The sequence below is a fragment of the Peromyscus maniculatus genome, chromosome 9 (assembly GCF_049852395.1).
Source record: "Peromyscus maniculatus bairdii isolate BWxNUB_F1_BW_parent chromosome 9, HU_Pman_BW_mat_3.1, whole genome shotgun sequence".
NCBI lineage: Eukaryota > Metazoa > Chordata > Mammalia > Rodentia > Cricetidae > Peromyscus > Peromyscus maniculatus.
This window is the reverse complement of record NC_134860.1, coordinates 77,753,325-77,768,333: the sequence shown is the minus strand read 5'-3', so window position 1 is coordinate 77,768,333 and position 15,009 is coordinate 77,753,325. Positions and strand designations below refer to the sequence as shown.

Here is a 15,009-nt window from a genome sequence, read left to right as displayed (position 1 = left end):
TACCAGGGAGCTTGTCATGTAGTATTTGGGAAATAACAAGAAAAAGTCTGTATAATAGGTACTGAATACAAACTCTTCCCCCTAATACTTTCCAATCACAAGCTAGTTGAACCCACAAATGTGGAGCCCATGCAAAGACAGACGAATGTACTTACACTGTAGTCCTAATCATGGTGGCCTGGCACATAGCAGGCTTCATATAAAATGAGTAAATTAAATGTGACAAGCCTGTAAAATCAGCTACTCCTAAGAGGACTCTCAGTTAGAAAACTCACAGAAGTGACTTTAGTTTATAATCTGGTCATATTCACTGACCACAATCTTCCCTTCTCTCCGTATAAAAGGTAGAATACTGTACGATTTAGAATCTCCTCCTCATTATTTAGTATGTTGGTCTCATACAATTATACTGAACAACCATAAAGGACAGTCCATTCTGTCTTCCTACAGAGACAGAAGCAAACTCCACATTTAAGGTCAATGTTGCCACACAGATGGCTTACTTTATGGATGTATATTACTCATTTAACTATCAATTTTCTGTATGATATGGATGCAGATTCTGTAATGTGTCTTTGACCTGGCATACAGCTAGTCTCTCTAGCACACTTTTGAAGTCAATAGTAAGGGGGAGTGTCTTGCCTGGGAAGATTTGAGTAGACAATATTTTTCTTGGCAAAATTCATGATTGTATCTTTAAGAAAAATAATTGCTTGGTAGGGTGGTACATGGGTACTTGGGAGACAGAAGCAGGAAGATCAAGAGTTCAAGGCCATCTATGGCCTTGCAGGAAATCTAAGACCAGCCTGGACTGCAAAAGAGTTCAGTTCCCAACACCCACATGACAGCTGACAACTGCCTGTAATTCTAATTCCAGCAGATCCAACCCCCTCCTCTGACCTTCACAGGTATGGGGGGCACATACATGCATATATGCAAAACAAGAACACACACAAATCTGTTTTAAGTCTAAATAAATAAACAATTTATACAGTTTTATAGCAGTGAATTGTCAATTAAACCTCAGAACTGGAGACCTGATTCAGGTGATATTTAGGCTACTCTAGCAAGAGCCTGAATTTTCTTAATCAATTGAGAAAGTAAGTCATTGAATAATAGATACTTTCTACTAGCCCATACGGTTCTGTAAATTTCCCTTCATTTTAAAGAAGAAAATAATGTAAGTATGATTCTACAAGATAAAACAGCGGAAGCTCACTGAGCTACTGGGACAAATTCAACTAAAAATAAATGCCTACTAATGGCTGCAGTCTTAGAATTTCTTAGCCTTCCAACTCCTAACTCACTTGTGAGTTACAATAAACCACTGTTTCTATTTCTCATCTCTTCTGTAAGTTTTGAACTTCTCCAACCACTACTCTAAGTCTGGAGCAAGAAGAAATGAATGTTCAGCCAAAGCCTGCACAAAAACTCTCCCAGCAATCCAGGTCATACAATTTGGCCTCAAATTCACTATTTAATCTTGCTTTAAGAGTCTAAACTTCACTGTCATAATTAAAAAATATTTGAAAACTGTTCATATTCTTTCTTACAAATGATTTGTTCATGGCCCGTTTCACTTCATCGGAACCATCTGAGTAGATCTGCTGAAATAACTTGTTTAAAGCTGCGTCACCCTCCAGCTTCTCATTCTTCTCTTCCTCTTTGATCTCACCAACCAGCTTATCCCAGTTCCTGGTATAATGAGATGATGATGGATACAGGTTCTTCACATCTACAAAGTGAAAAAGACAGAAGTGATTTATCAGCACATTTGATTATGTCAAGAAATATGTAAATGCTGTGACCACAGTGCATGAAACATCTTAGCAAGTAGTTTAGGTCACTGAATTTCAAGTTTGCAGTTAGTGTCTCTTTGCTATGTACATCAATAATTAGATCTACATTTCAAAAACTGAATCAGTTAGCATACTGCAAAATGTAGGACTTCCTCTGAGCAAAATAATTCAATAAAGCGTATGCTTTTGATATAATATACAAAATCAAACTAAAAACATTCTGTATGCTAATCACAGAGGAAGTGGGTTAAGCATCAGAATGTCTTATATGGAAAGTAAAGGTACTCAAGAAACTGAAGGAAGGGGCTGGAGAGATGGCTCAGTGGTTAAGAGCACTGACTGCTCTTCCAGAGGACCTGGTTCAATTCCCAGCACCCATGTGACATCTCACAATTGTCTGTTATTCCAGTTCCAAGGGACCTGACACCCACAGTAAAACACCAATACACATAAAATGAAAATAAAGGAAAAAAACCTGCAACTTTAAAAAAAAAAAAGAAAGAGAAAGAAAAAAGAAGCTGAAGTAAGATCCTAATTCAGACACCACACTGGATTACATGGTTATAGGTAAGGTCAGACTGTGAGAACTGTCTCAAGAAAAAGGAAAATAATAGGAAAGAAGGAAAATTAGATGGAAAAGAGAAGAAAACTAAAGGTGGTTGAGAGATAGCTGAGCAGCTGTGCAAGACTAATAAGCCAAGTTCGATTGCCAGAACCTATGAAAAGATAGCAGAGAATGGACGCCAGACTGTTGTTCTCGGACCTCCAGATGCATGCAGAGCATTCACAGCCCTCCCCAATAATTATTTTTTAGAAAAGAAGCAAAAGTTCGAAAAAGGCAGTATTGGGCCAGAAAGCATGGCTCAATGGTTAAGAGTACTTGTTCTGGGCAGGAGAGATGGCTCAGCACTTAAAGAGTACTGGATGATGATCTTCCAGGGGACCTGAGTTCAATTCCCAGCACCCACGTGGTGTGGTGACTCACAATCATCTACACTGGGATCTGATGCCCTCTTCTGGCATAAAGTCTATAAAGCACTCATATACATAAAATAAAGAAATAAATTTTTAAAAAGAGTACTCGTTCTTACACAGGATCTGGGTTCTTCTCCCAGCACATACAGGGCAGCTCAAAACCATTCATAACTCTAGTTGCAAAGCCCACTTCTGACCTCTAGGGCACTGGGCACACATATGTACATGGGCATATCTGTGAGCAAAACACTCACACACATCAGATTAAAAAAACAAATCTTTTTAAAAGACAGTACAGATAATTATAAAAATATCAGTGTATACATACACACTTTCTAGAATGCTCCATTAGAGGCAATGGCAAAATGCTTGCCTCTCATGTGCAAAGTTTTTAGACCAATTCCAGATACTACCAAAAAGCACACCTCATTTTTCAATCTCTAAACCATTTTTAAAATTTTTATTTTATGTGTGTACCTGAGTGTTACAGATGTGCACCCTGTGAATGCAAGTACCTGAGCCAGAAGGTGTCAGGTGCCCTGGAACTGGAGTTACAGGGAGCTGTGAGCTGCCTGATGTGAATCTTCTATGAGAACAGCCAGTATGCTAAACCACTGAACCCTCTCTCCAGCCCCTCTCAAGATTTTAACACTGGAAGTATAATTTTTCTATGTGACGATACTCATGTATCTTTCAAAGTAGAAATGCTCTGAAAATAAAATCAACTGCCACATAGTGAGTTAGTTAATGCTCCATCTCCTACACACACACACACACACACACACACACACACACACACACACACACACACGTTAGATTACTTCAATAGAAAGTAGTAAGTAATTCCATGGGACTTTAAGGATAGCTCATCAGTTAAGAGCACTGGCTGCTCTTCCAGAGGACCCAGGTTCAATTCCCAGCAACCACATGGCAGCTCACAACTGTCTGTAACTCCAGTTCCAGGGGATCAGACACCCTTACACAGACATGATTCAGGCACAACACAATGCACATAAAATGAGGGAGGAAAAAAGGAAAATATTAAGTAACCCCTGAATGCTGAAAAATAATCCACTAATCCACATCTTAATATACTATCTGAAAATAACAACACATAAACTTATCCACATAACATAGAAAACAACAGAATTGGTGTATCTATTTGGATAGAGGCTACTTGCATAAAAAAACTATTAGCCCAGCAGCTCAAGGAATGCCCTAAGACCAAGGAAATGAAGATCTTGACACATAAATAACTGGAAAACAGACAAACAAAATGACCCAGTAGGTCTAAGAATAGCTCTGTTTACTATCTAATTAAACTATAATAACAGCCAGAAATGTAATCCAAATACACGATTTAACAGTTTTAGTACTAGGTTATTAAAAGAAACTGAGATACACTTTAATTTCATTTTTAAAATTACATCTATTGGAGACTGGAGAGATGGTTCAGCAGTTAACAGCACTTGCTGCTACTGCAAAGGACCTGGCTTTAGTTTCCAGCACACACATGGCAGCTTACAACTATCCTAACTCCAGTTCCAGGGGACACAATACACTCTTCTGACCTCCACATCTACCAGGTACACACGTGCTACACATACCAACATGTAACAAAACCCCATACACATAAAATACAAAATAAATCTTTTTAAAAATTACATTTACTTATTTACTTGAGGGAGGTGGTCCTTAGAATTTAACTTGTGTCGTTAGGTTCGGCAACAAGCACCTTCACCTGCTAAGCCATTTCGCTAGCCTCTGGGCTCCTAGGGGCTCCCGGAGACTGAACACAACCAGGGGGCCTACATTGGACTGACCTAGGCACTACATATATGTGACAGTTGTGTAGCTTGGTCCTCTTGTGGCACTCCTAACATTGGGAGCAGGGGCTGTCCCTGACTCTTGTACTGGCTTTTGGGACCCTACTCCCCATACTGGGTCACCTTGCCCAGCCTTAATCCATGGGGCAGTGCTTAGTCTTACTGCAACTTGATATGCCATGTTTTGTTAATACTTCTGGGAGTGTCGGACCTTTCCTCAACAGAAATGAAGGGGGAGTGGATTGGGGGTGGGGACAGGAAGGGGTGGGAATAAGGGACTGGGATGTAAAATAAATAAATTCATTAAATCGACACAAAATTTACAAAGAACTCTCCCATTTACACACTGAAGATTTTTTTTTATCTTAATGAAGAGGGTGATAAGGGACAGAATTTGCATTATCAGAAGTGAATTATTTAGTTTCCTGAAGGAAAATGAAAAGTGTCTAGATACTATATATATCATAGCAAGAAAGAATATTATTTCAACATGAAGTCAACTGGAAAATACTAAAACACATTATGATCCATTTTTATATATAAATCTTAAAAACTGGGGATTCATTTTACATCTCAATGCAGACTAATCCTACTTCAAGTGGTCAATAGCCAGCAGCTACTGTAGGGGACAGTACAGCTTACAGTGACGGAAAAAAAGAAGAAGGAGGCTGCTTCCAAGTTTCCTGTCCTACTGGAACCCAGTAACACTAATATAAATGGTCCCTCTCTAGTAATGTCTTTCTACATCCCTTTTCTAAAAATAGTTGAGAAACTACTAAACATTCATTCTGTTTCTTATGCCTTCATTACACCAGTAAATAAAAAAAAATAAACCTACTTTTCATTTACTCATCCTTCATCAAAACAAAACCCAGGAAGACCTGGCAGTTTTATTCAGAGGGTGTGTGTGTGTGTGTGTGTGTGTGTGTGTGTATGTGTGTGTTGCTTTAAACATCCTAAATGTCACTTCCCTCTACTGGAAATGCTGTCTTTGTACATTTTCACGTATGACATGGTTACGGAGCTGGGAACACGAATTTAATTAATTCTAATGGTAACTCCCAGGAAGAATGGGAATGAAGTTTTAATCTCTCTCTACAGATAAGAACGCTGGCCCAGATAGGTTAAGTGACTTGCCCTTATCTACAGTTTCCAGCTTGCAGTACACAGGATCTGACAAGCATATTAATTCCTCACAAAACACAACAGGACAGAAGGGAAAGCATCTTGAATTTCTAAGGGATTCAGTTTAGAAAAACCCTACACACACACACACACACACACACACACACACACACACACACACACACACACAACTAGTCAATCTCAGAACAATTTAAATAATTGGACATGGTAGGTGAACTACTAAGAGTAATCTAAGTTTCTTGCTCACTACTTTCTTTACCAGACAAGTGTGAGAGCAGAGATCATCTCCACTGTTGGTGAATGTGTCCCACAGGAAGCAGCAAGTTACCAGAATCACACCCACACTCTGCAGCCCTGCATTTTAGTCCTCCACAAATCCACTAGGTGATCCTAGCCTATAAAAAGGAAGAAATAATACTGGGCTGCCTATTATATGAGCACTGTATTATACAGTTGTTCACTATATAAACCTCAGCCCCAAACTTCTGGGAATCAGTCCCAAGAGACAGTCTTTGAAGCAGCAACAAGAAATCACCTGTCACTCTCTCTCCTGGTTTTGCTACAGATTAGTTAAAATTCTATTACTGGGTGAAGAAACACTTTTAGTCTTGCAACTTCTATACATACATGAAATTAATTCACACACACACATGCATACTAGATCTGCTCATAACTGACTTCCTAAATGTTACAAGCAAATGTGTTTTCTACTATAAAAGAGGTAAAAACCTGAAAATAGCTGCTGAGATACATTGTTGGCTTGTTTCAGCCATCAGATCAGAGTATTAAATAACAAAAAGAAATTTCTCCCTATTCAGTAATGAGGCAGTTACACTAAGGCACAATCTTAGGATCCCCCAGATTAATTATTATTCCACTAGTAAAAGATGCCTGACTGCTGGTTATATATGCTTAAAATGGACTTCGACATATAAAGGGCTATATAAAACCAACCCTAGTTGTTCCTCTTCTAGGTATTCCTTTACTGGTTTGAGCCATCTCTGTATTAGTAACAGAAATAGTCCAAATGCCCTACTCTGTGAAGTTCTGAAATTCTAGGAAATCATAGACGAGAAATCAGTTGGAGAAACAAAGGAATAAGGGCAGGATAGGGAAGGGAGGAGATGCTCAGCCATGCAAACTACCTTACCGTGCACTAAGCAGATAGATCCCAAACAACTGCCAATTCACAGACTGACACAGTAAACAACTCCATCTCCTCTTGCCAACAGTTGTCTGTGTTCAAGCTTCAGAAATAACAATAACTTGACTATATTCAAAGTATCTTTTCTTCATAAATAATGAAGTAGGGAGAATGCTCATTATTATTTAATTTCACCTACAAAATGAACTTAAAACCTCAGCAAAACCAAAATACAAACCTGCTATGAACTGTTTTGGTGTGGTCTCATCTCCTTGCCCCTCTAGCTTTTCCCATCTCACAGCCTCTGGCTTTTTCATTTTAATTTCAATCTGAAAGAAAGACCAAATAAAATCCATTACTCAATGTACGATACATAAAACAGTAAAAATGCAATTTTCTTTAGTCATCCAAGTTTTATAAGAATTAATAGTGTCTTTGACAGTTTGCCTAAATTATACAAAGTTAAATCTGAAGAATTATGAAACATTTATTTTGTTTCTACTCTTAAAATTTTACCCTTTAGCCGGGCGGTGGTGGCGCACGCCTTTAATCCCAGCACTCGGGAGGCAGAGCCAGGCGGATCTCTGTGAGTTCGAGGCCAGCCTGGGCTACCAAGTGAGTTCCAGGAAAAGGCGCAAAGCTACACAGAGAAACCCTGTCTCGAAAAACCAAATTTTACCCTTTAAAAAAACAACACACATATAATATAAGCTACAATTAAGTCTTGACATTCAGGCCAATGAGAGGGCCCAGTGGGTAATGATGTGTGCTGTTAAGCCTGACAGTCCATGGAACCCACACGGAGGACAGAATTGACTTCTGAGGTTATCCTCTGACCTCCATATGCATGTGTGAGCATGTGTGTGCATGTGTGAGCATGTGTGTGCATGTGCTTGCTCTCTCCAAATCATTTTTTTTGGGGGGAGGGAGGTTGTCTTGAAATCTAAATGCTTTATTGTTCTTCTACAAAAGTGTTCTTAATTATTCCACTAGTAAAAGATGCCTGGCTTTTACTTATTGTCAAATTCTTCCATTCCAGGCACATTTGACAATAGCAATAAAAACTGATATTTGATCCAAGGTTGGTAAATGAAAGGGATACAGACTTGGGAATTCTAACAAGCCCTGCAATAGATTCAGACAGAGCAAATGTCTGCAATGCCACCTCTGAGACACCCTGTTCTCAACCCTACATTCACACATGGTTTCACTTGCTTCAGAGGAACTTACTCCACTGTATAAAACCAGTACAACTAATGCTGACAACTGTATAATCACTCATTAAACAAATCATTTCAAGTTGAGAGTCTATTTGTTGAAATGCTTGGGACAAGAAAAGGTTCAGATTTTAGACCTGTTTTTTAAGGGCTTTTGCTTTTAAATAATGTCTTGGGATTAAGGCAAAAGCTAAAACAGATTGACTTATGTTTAGATAATTATAGACACACAGCTTCCAAATCATTTTATACAATATATAATAATAGCTTTAGGGTGTATACATTTAAAAAAATTTTACTTTTATTTCTTAGTTTTGTGTGTGCATGCATAATACATGCGTGTGTACAGTGCTTGCAGGACAGAAGAGAAGAAAGCCTGTCCCCAGGCAGTTGTGAGCAGCCAGGTAGGGGTGCTGGGTACCAAACACAGGCACAGAGGTTTCGAGTACTGGTTGCTCTTTTCTCTAATCGAGGCTGGGCTTCAGAACTCATCCCTTACTCCTGACAAACTAAATGCTGCCTTGTACAACTCTTCCTGAAGAAACATAAACAAATGCCTACTGACTTCACAAAGATTGCATACAAGTCTAGCTTGGTGAACTAATAACTCCCATTAAATACATGTACCAATTCCTAGTTTCACCTGAAAAACAGCACATACTAGCACTCACATTTACTGAAAGCTACTGTAACTTGAGCATTTGTGGGTATGAACAAAGAGGCCTTTATAAAGCCAGATCTCTTAGCAACATCCTAAAGCAAGCTGACCTGAACCTGAGGTTACACTTCATCCATCACTAAGACAGCAGCATGCATGCAATAAACTATTTCAGACAAGGTGGGGACAACTAATTTTCTATGAATTCCTGTTTACACTTACTTTAATTTGTACATACTTATGGTGATATTTTATTTGTGCTGAAATGTGATTTTATTTGTATGTTAATAAATAAAGTTGCCTGGGGGTCAGAGCTAATAGCAAGCCATTTAGCAGAAGTCTGGCAGAGGTAGCACACGCCCTTAATCCCGATCACATGGCAGGCAGAGTCTGTGTGTTCAAGGACACAGCCAGCTTGGTGACACACGCCTTTAATCCAAGTACCAACCATATAGACAGGCAGTGACGAAGAAGTCATGTGGTTGGGTTTAGAACAGAAAGTCAATAAAAAGACAGACACACAGGAAATAGGTCTCTTTCTCAGGGGAAGGACGGCAGCAGCTGGTAAACTAAAGGCTATTCACTAGTGCTCTGACCTCTTGGGCTTTTAACCCTTTATTTGGCTCTGTGTTTCTCACTTAATAAGACTGTTTAGAATTACATCTACATTCATACTTTTAAAAATGAAAATGCCGGAGACCATTTCCTAAATAAAACACCAACAGCACAGACCCTGAGCACAACAATTAATAAATGGGACCTCTCAAATTGAGAAGCTTCTGCAGGGCAAAAGACATAGTCAGTAAGACAAAAAGACAGCCAACAGAATGGGAAAAGATCTTCACCAACCCCACATCTGACAGAGGATTGATCTCCACAGTATATAAAGAACTCAAGAAACTAGGTATCAAAATACTGAACAGTCCAATTAAAAAATGGGCTAAAGAGCTAAACAGAGAATTCACAAAACAAGAATCACAAATGGCTGAAAGACATTTAAAGAAATGCTCAACATCCTTAATCATCAGAGAAATACAAATCAAAACGACTCTGAGATACCACCTTACACCTGTCAGAATGGCTACGATCAAAAACACCAATGACAGTCAATGTTGGAGAGGATGTGGAGCAAAGTCTTCCCAGTGAAAGACAATTCCTCCAGCATTACTCCTAAGCAATCACGGCATTCAGACACGGCCTTCTTAAGAAGCAGTAAGGTCCCTCTCACCAACCACTACAAGCTGGTGGTAGATCTTTCTCAGAGCCTGAAGAGCTGTGGCAGTTTCCTGGCAACCTTTTGCAAACCTTTGCGTCATAGTTTCATTTAGCAACTAGTTCTTTGTCTTGAGGACAGGCCTTCCCAGCATTCTTACTCCGTTCTTTGCAACCAACTGGTGTATCAAATCCCTTTGTGTTGGAGCAGTAGCTCAGGCCCCCTGAGTAGACTCAAAAATCTACCTTTATTCTTACACTGAATCAATAATCACTTCTTCTTTACATTTTAGTTTTGCCTCTTTTGTGTGTGGTGTGGTGTGCATAACCATGCACAGGTCAGAGGACAATTTACAGGAAGCTGGTTCTCCCCACCTCTTCTAACTGCTTAATTTTAATATTTACTGAGTGATAAGACTGAGTCAGGGCAACATGTCATACACAAGACAAATCTTTGGTTCTTCCCTCCCGTTATATGTTATGATTTACCACCAAAATCTTTATTTCATATTACTCTTCTTGAAGACTGCCTTAGAGCAACAACATTCCAGTGTACATCATGCACACTGAGAAATAGTTGGTTATTCAGAAGAATGCACACTAAAATGTCATCAGTGACTACGGTACATGTTCTGTTGGAAAGATCTTGGAAACATGCTAAAATGTCATCAATGACCTTTTCAGTGCCTTTGTATACTTCTCCACATTTCCTATGGACTGCATGTATTGTTTCACAGCTAGAATAAAAATCTGAATTACGAGGGTAAATAGTAGCATTTATTTAGCATTCACTATGTGCTTAGTGTATTACATATGCCAGCTTACTTAACAGAACCACTTAAGATTACTATCTAGATTTTATATATATTTGCATGCAGTGTGTGTGTGTGTGAGTGTGCAACGCGCACACACAAAAGATGATGTCAGGTGTCTTGTCCATCACTCTCCACCTTCTATCTGGAGGTGGAGTCTCTCACTGAACCCAGAGCACAGCATTTTAGCTAGTCTGACAAGCCAGCTTGCTCTGAGGATTCCCTACCTCTACCCACTGTACACTGAGAATCATAAACAGTCACCACACCCACCTGATTGGATGTAGATTCTAGAAATCTACATGTGGGCCCTCACACTTGTGTGGCAAGCTCTTTACCCACTGAACCATCTTCCTAGCATTGCTGTCTATAACACTGCCTCCCTCTGCTGTTTGAAAAGGGAAATGATCAAAGATGTCACCATTCGTTTCCCTGAAGATATATAATTCGATTTATTTTCTATAAAACACAGTAATCTAATGGTTATATATGCTGTTGATATATAACATGTTGATTCCAGGATCAAAACACAACTTCTTCTAACTGTAGGTCTCTCAACCCTGTATCTAGCTGTGTAACTGAATCCAGGAGCCACAAAAGCTTTGGAAACAGCAATGCACAACAACCAAAAGTTAATTCAAAACCAAATGTGTAATAAGCCCAAGGCATTTGGGCAGCCCTGGCCAACACTGCATTGTACAGCATCACTGCAGCCTTGGCTTTGAACACACAACATGCATACTCTGTCTGCCCTGTGCATGCTGTCATAACATGCTACATCAACTGAATACTGCCTGAAACACCTCAGCTGAGATTCAAGAATATAGTGTATGTTATAAACTGCAGTAATTTTTTTACTGCACATACATTTTATGATCTTAAAAAACAAAAGCAAAATAGCTTAACTACAGGAAACAAAGACTTTAATACATTCCCACAGCATGTAAGTATCAAAAGACTCTATCTTTGGATTTTATTGTTAAATTGCTGTTTGAGTTGCTAACTTGAGTTTCATAAAAACAAACAAACAAATAAATAAATCATTCAATTAATTTTGGCTTGGGATCAGGACAGAATTTCCAACCCTTTCTGAAAGGGCCCTAAAAGTACTAGTCATTTTGTAGTATGTATTGATGTGAAGCAGCATTCTCAGAACTGATGATTACAAAAACCAAACCATCAAACTCCAAAAAATTTCTAAGATGCTCTATGCGTCGAGTAACAACCAAGCTTAACTCTTCATGCAAAAACAAACAAAAACACCTACCTGAAGTTTGTTTTTATCTTTAATAAATGGCAAGATTCTATGTATAACCAAAGAATTGTTTTTAAATACATTTCTTTAAAACTTATTGCTTGATTTATATACCTATATATACCCAGGGTCACCCAATATTTTCTCAAGCAAAATGGTTTTAAAAGCCCTGTTTTAGAATACAGCATTAGAATCTTAAGTTCTTCCATTCAGAACAAAGAAGACTCTAAGTAAAGAAGCACTAGCCTTAGCTGGCACTCAGAATTAAAATATATTTCCTGGGCTAATACAAACAATTATTGTGTGTTTGAAACAAGGTCTCTCTACATAGCCCTGGCTGTCCTGGAACTCACTATGTAAACCAGGCTGTCCTCGAACTAACAGAGATCCACCTGCCTCAGCCTTCTGAGTGCTGGGATAGGCGTGTGATACCGCTACCTAGTGAACAATTATTTACTGTAGTGTAAATTTGAGGAAAGCATTTAAGCCCATGAGCTTGTTTTCTTTCTCTATGTAAAACTAAGAATAAACCATTTACTCCATCAATTCCACAGGGTTAACCAGACTCTAATTCAGATTCTTCCATTACCCAAGTATCACTGAGCACTACATATACAGGGGGAGGACTACCAAATTTAGCAATAGTGTGAGCATATTCATGCTAAAAAATTATTCAGTTTACCAGAAATACAAACTGCACTGATGTGTCACACATGTGAAATACAAGTTCTTGAGTCATTCATCTCTTCACAGAATCATTCTTACTTAAATTACTTCAAGTGGACATGCAGTGAGAATCTCACGGGCTGGGAACACACCTAAGTAGAGTATTTGTGAGGTTTCACAAGACCCTCGGTTCAATGCCTAGCAAAGGTGGGAGTGGGGGGCACAACAACAAAGGACAATATTTGAATTTCAGCTTCTAAAGGCCAAGGCAGGAGGATGACAACTTTGAGGTCAGCCTCGGACTTAAAAACCAAAACACTAAAAACCGATTAACAAAAAAATACACAATGCCAAACTCACCACTTCCTCACCTGCCTCTCTCATATCTCCCCAGTTTTGTGACTGACTGCTCAAAAGTGTATTATTAAACAAATTTAACTCTGTGAATAGGACCAACCACTGAAATACTGGCTGACCTTCTTCTCACCCTGTACCGCCCCACAGAGCACTGTCTTGTAGCTGCCTCATAATTAACCAGCTTTGTTCCTGACACGCCAGACAGGTTTTAAAGGACAAATCTTTCCCTTCATTTTGGGTCATACAAGTCACACGTTTTACTGTATTTTTCTTTTTTCTTTGCTTTCTTTTTTTTTTAAGGTAGGGTCTCACTCTAACCCATGCTGACCTGAAAATCACTCTGTAGCCCAGGCTTGCCTCAAGCTGACATCAATCCTCTCACCCTAGCTTCCTGGATGCTGGTATTACATGTATGAGCCACCATACCTTGTAATTTTTATTTTTAATTTTATATTCTCTACTAAGTTATACTATTACCTTCCTCTTTGGAATATTTAAAATACTCTAACAACGAATTCCATTGTGTATTCTTGTTTTTAAAATATACAGGAATCTAAACTATATAAACAAATTATAATTCAAATATATTCATCATTTCATCTTAATAAAAAATAACCTAAATTCAGCTTAACTAATAAAATTTAAAAACGCAGATTCATCCTTGTGGTACTTTGTTATAAACTGTATGAGACTGAGTATTTGTATATCAAAACAGACCACACTAAGAAGTTCAAATGAGTATCAGAGGCTGGTTAGAACTGGAGAGATGGCTCAGTGGCAAAAAGTAAATAAAAACCATTCTTGCAGATACTTCTAGCGCCCACACTAGGTGGCTCACAACTACCTGCAACTCCAGTTCCAAGGGGATCCAATGCCTCTGGCCTTTTTAGGCACCTGCACTCATGTGCACGTACCCCGATACACACACACACACACACACACACACACACACACACACACGATTTTAAAAAGAAAATTGTAAGGTGTCTGCCCAGCATGCATGAGGACCCGAGCTTAGATTCCCATCACCCATAGACAATGCAACTGTGTCATTGGCCTCAATCCCAGAGCTGGTCGGGCAGAAACAGGCGGATTCCAGAGGCTCACTGGCCTGCCAATCTAAATGAAATAGGGAGCTGTGGTACAGTCACAGACCCTACTACTACAAATAAGGTGAAGGTCAATTGAAAAAGAAGATACCTCACCTCAATCTCCACACACACATGCTCAGGAGAACATCACACACAATAACTAAATTGACAGAGGAATATGTCTATTAAATAGAAACCTTTCTTTAAGAATATTAATCTACATTAACAGGCACGTCACCAACCACACAAGCTAAGTGGATTGTTGTATTAAGTAAAACAACAACAAACTACATTCTTGGGCCAGTGGGATGACTCAGCCAGTAAAGGCACCTGCCACCAAGCCTGGCAACCTAAGTGTGACCCCCTGGACCCACATGGTAAAGGAGAATGAATTTCCACAAGTTGTCCTATGATCTCCACCCACCCCACCATGGCATTCATAGATCCACAGACACACACAAAATTAAAAATCTTTAATGTAATTTTAAAATTTAGGAAAAAAACCCTTTGTTCTTATTTACTTATCCCTCTTAACTTAATGGTATGTGTCTTAAAAGGAGCTACAAGGCCTAGGATATAGACTTTGAGTGAGTACTTGCCTAGCTTACACAAAGCCCTGGGTTTGCCCCCTAACACATTGGGAGCGGGGGCTACAAGCCTATTATATCTAAACGATTACGTCCACCAGTATTTGTTTTGCAGACATTACCTTTTTTATATTACATTTTTTCAACTTGCTTACCTTTGTTGAAAGTACTTTAAACGTGCTCTGCTCCGGCACTACAGGGTGAAGCAACCTCAGTTTCAAATTGTAATCTTCTCCAGAAGGGAGTTTCACCACAGCAGACAAC

At 39.0% G+C, this 15,009-nt stretch overlaps 1 protein-coding gene across 2 annotated transcripts in view; it reads right to left on the bottom strand.

Moving 5' to 3' along the window:
• Positions 1-15,009, bottom strand: part of Sugt1 (SGT1 assembly cochaperone of MIS12 kinetochore complex) — a 42,589-nt gene that overhangs the window by 2,400 nt on the left and 25,180 nt on the right. For both annotated transcript variants that reach the window (XM_076545445.1, XM_076545444.1), the window contains 3 exons: positions 14,901-15,008; positions 7,129-7,219; positions 1,554-1,735 (listed from right to left, as the gene is read on the bottom strand). In XM_076545445.1, the coding sequence (XP_076401560.1) occupies positions 1,554-1,735; positions 7,129-7,219; positions 14,901-15,008 (381 nt within the window). The remainder of the gene's footprint in view (positions 1-1,553; positions 1,736-7,128; positions 7,220-14,900; position 15,009) is intronic.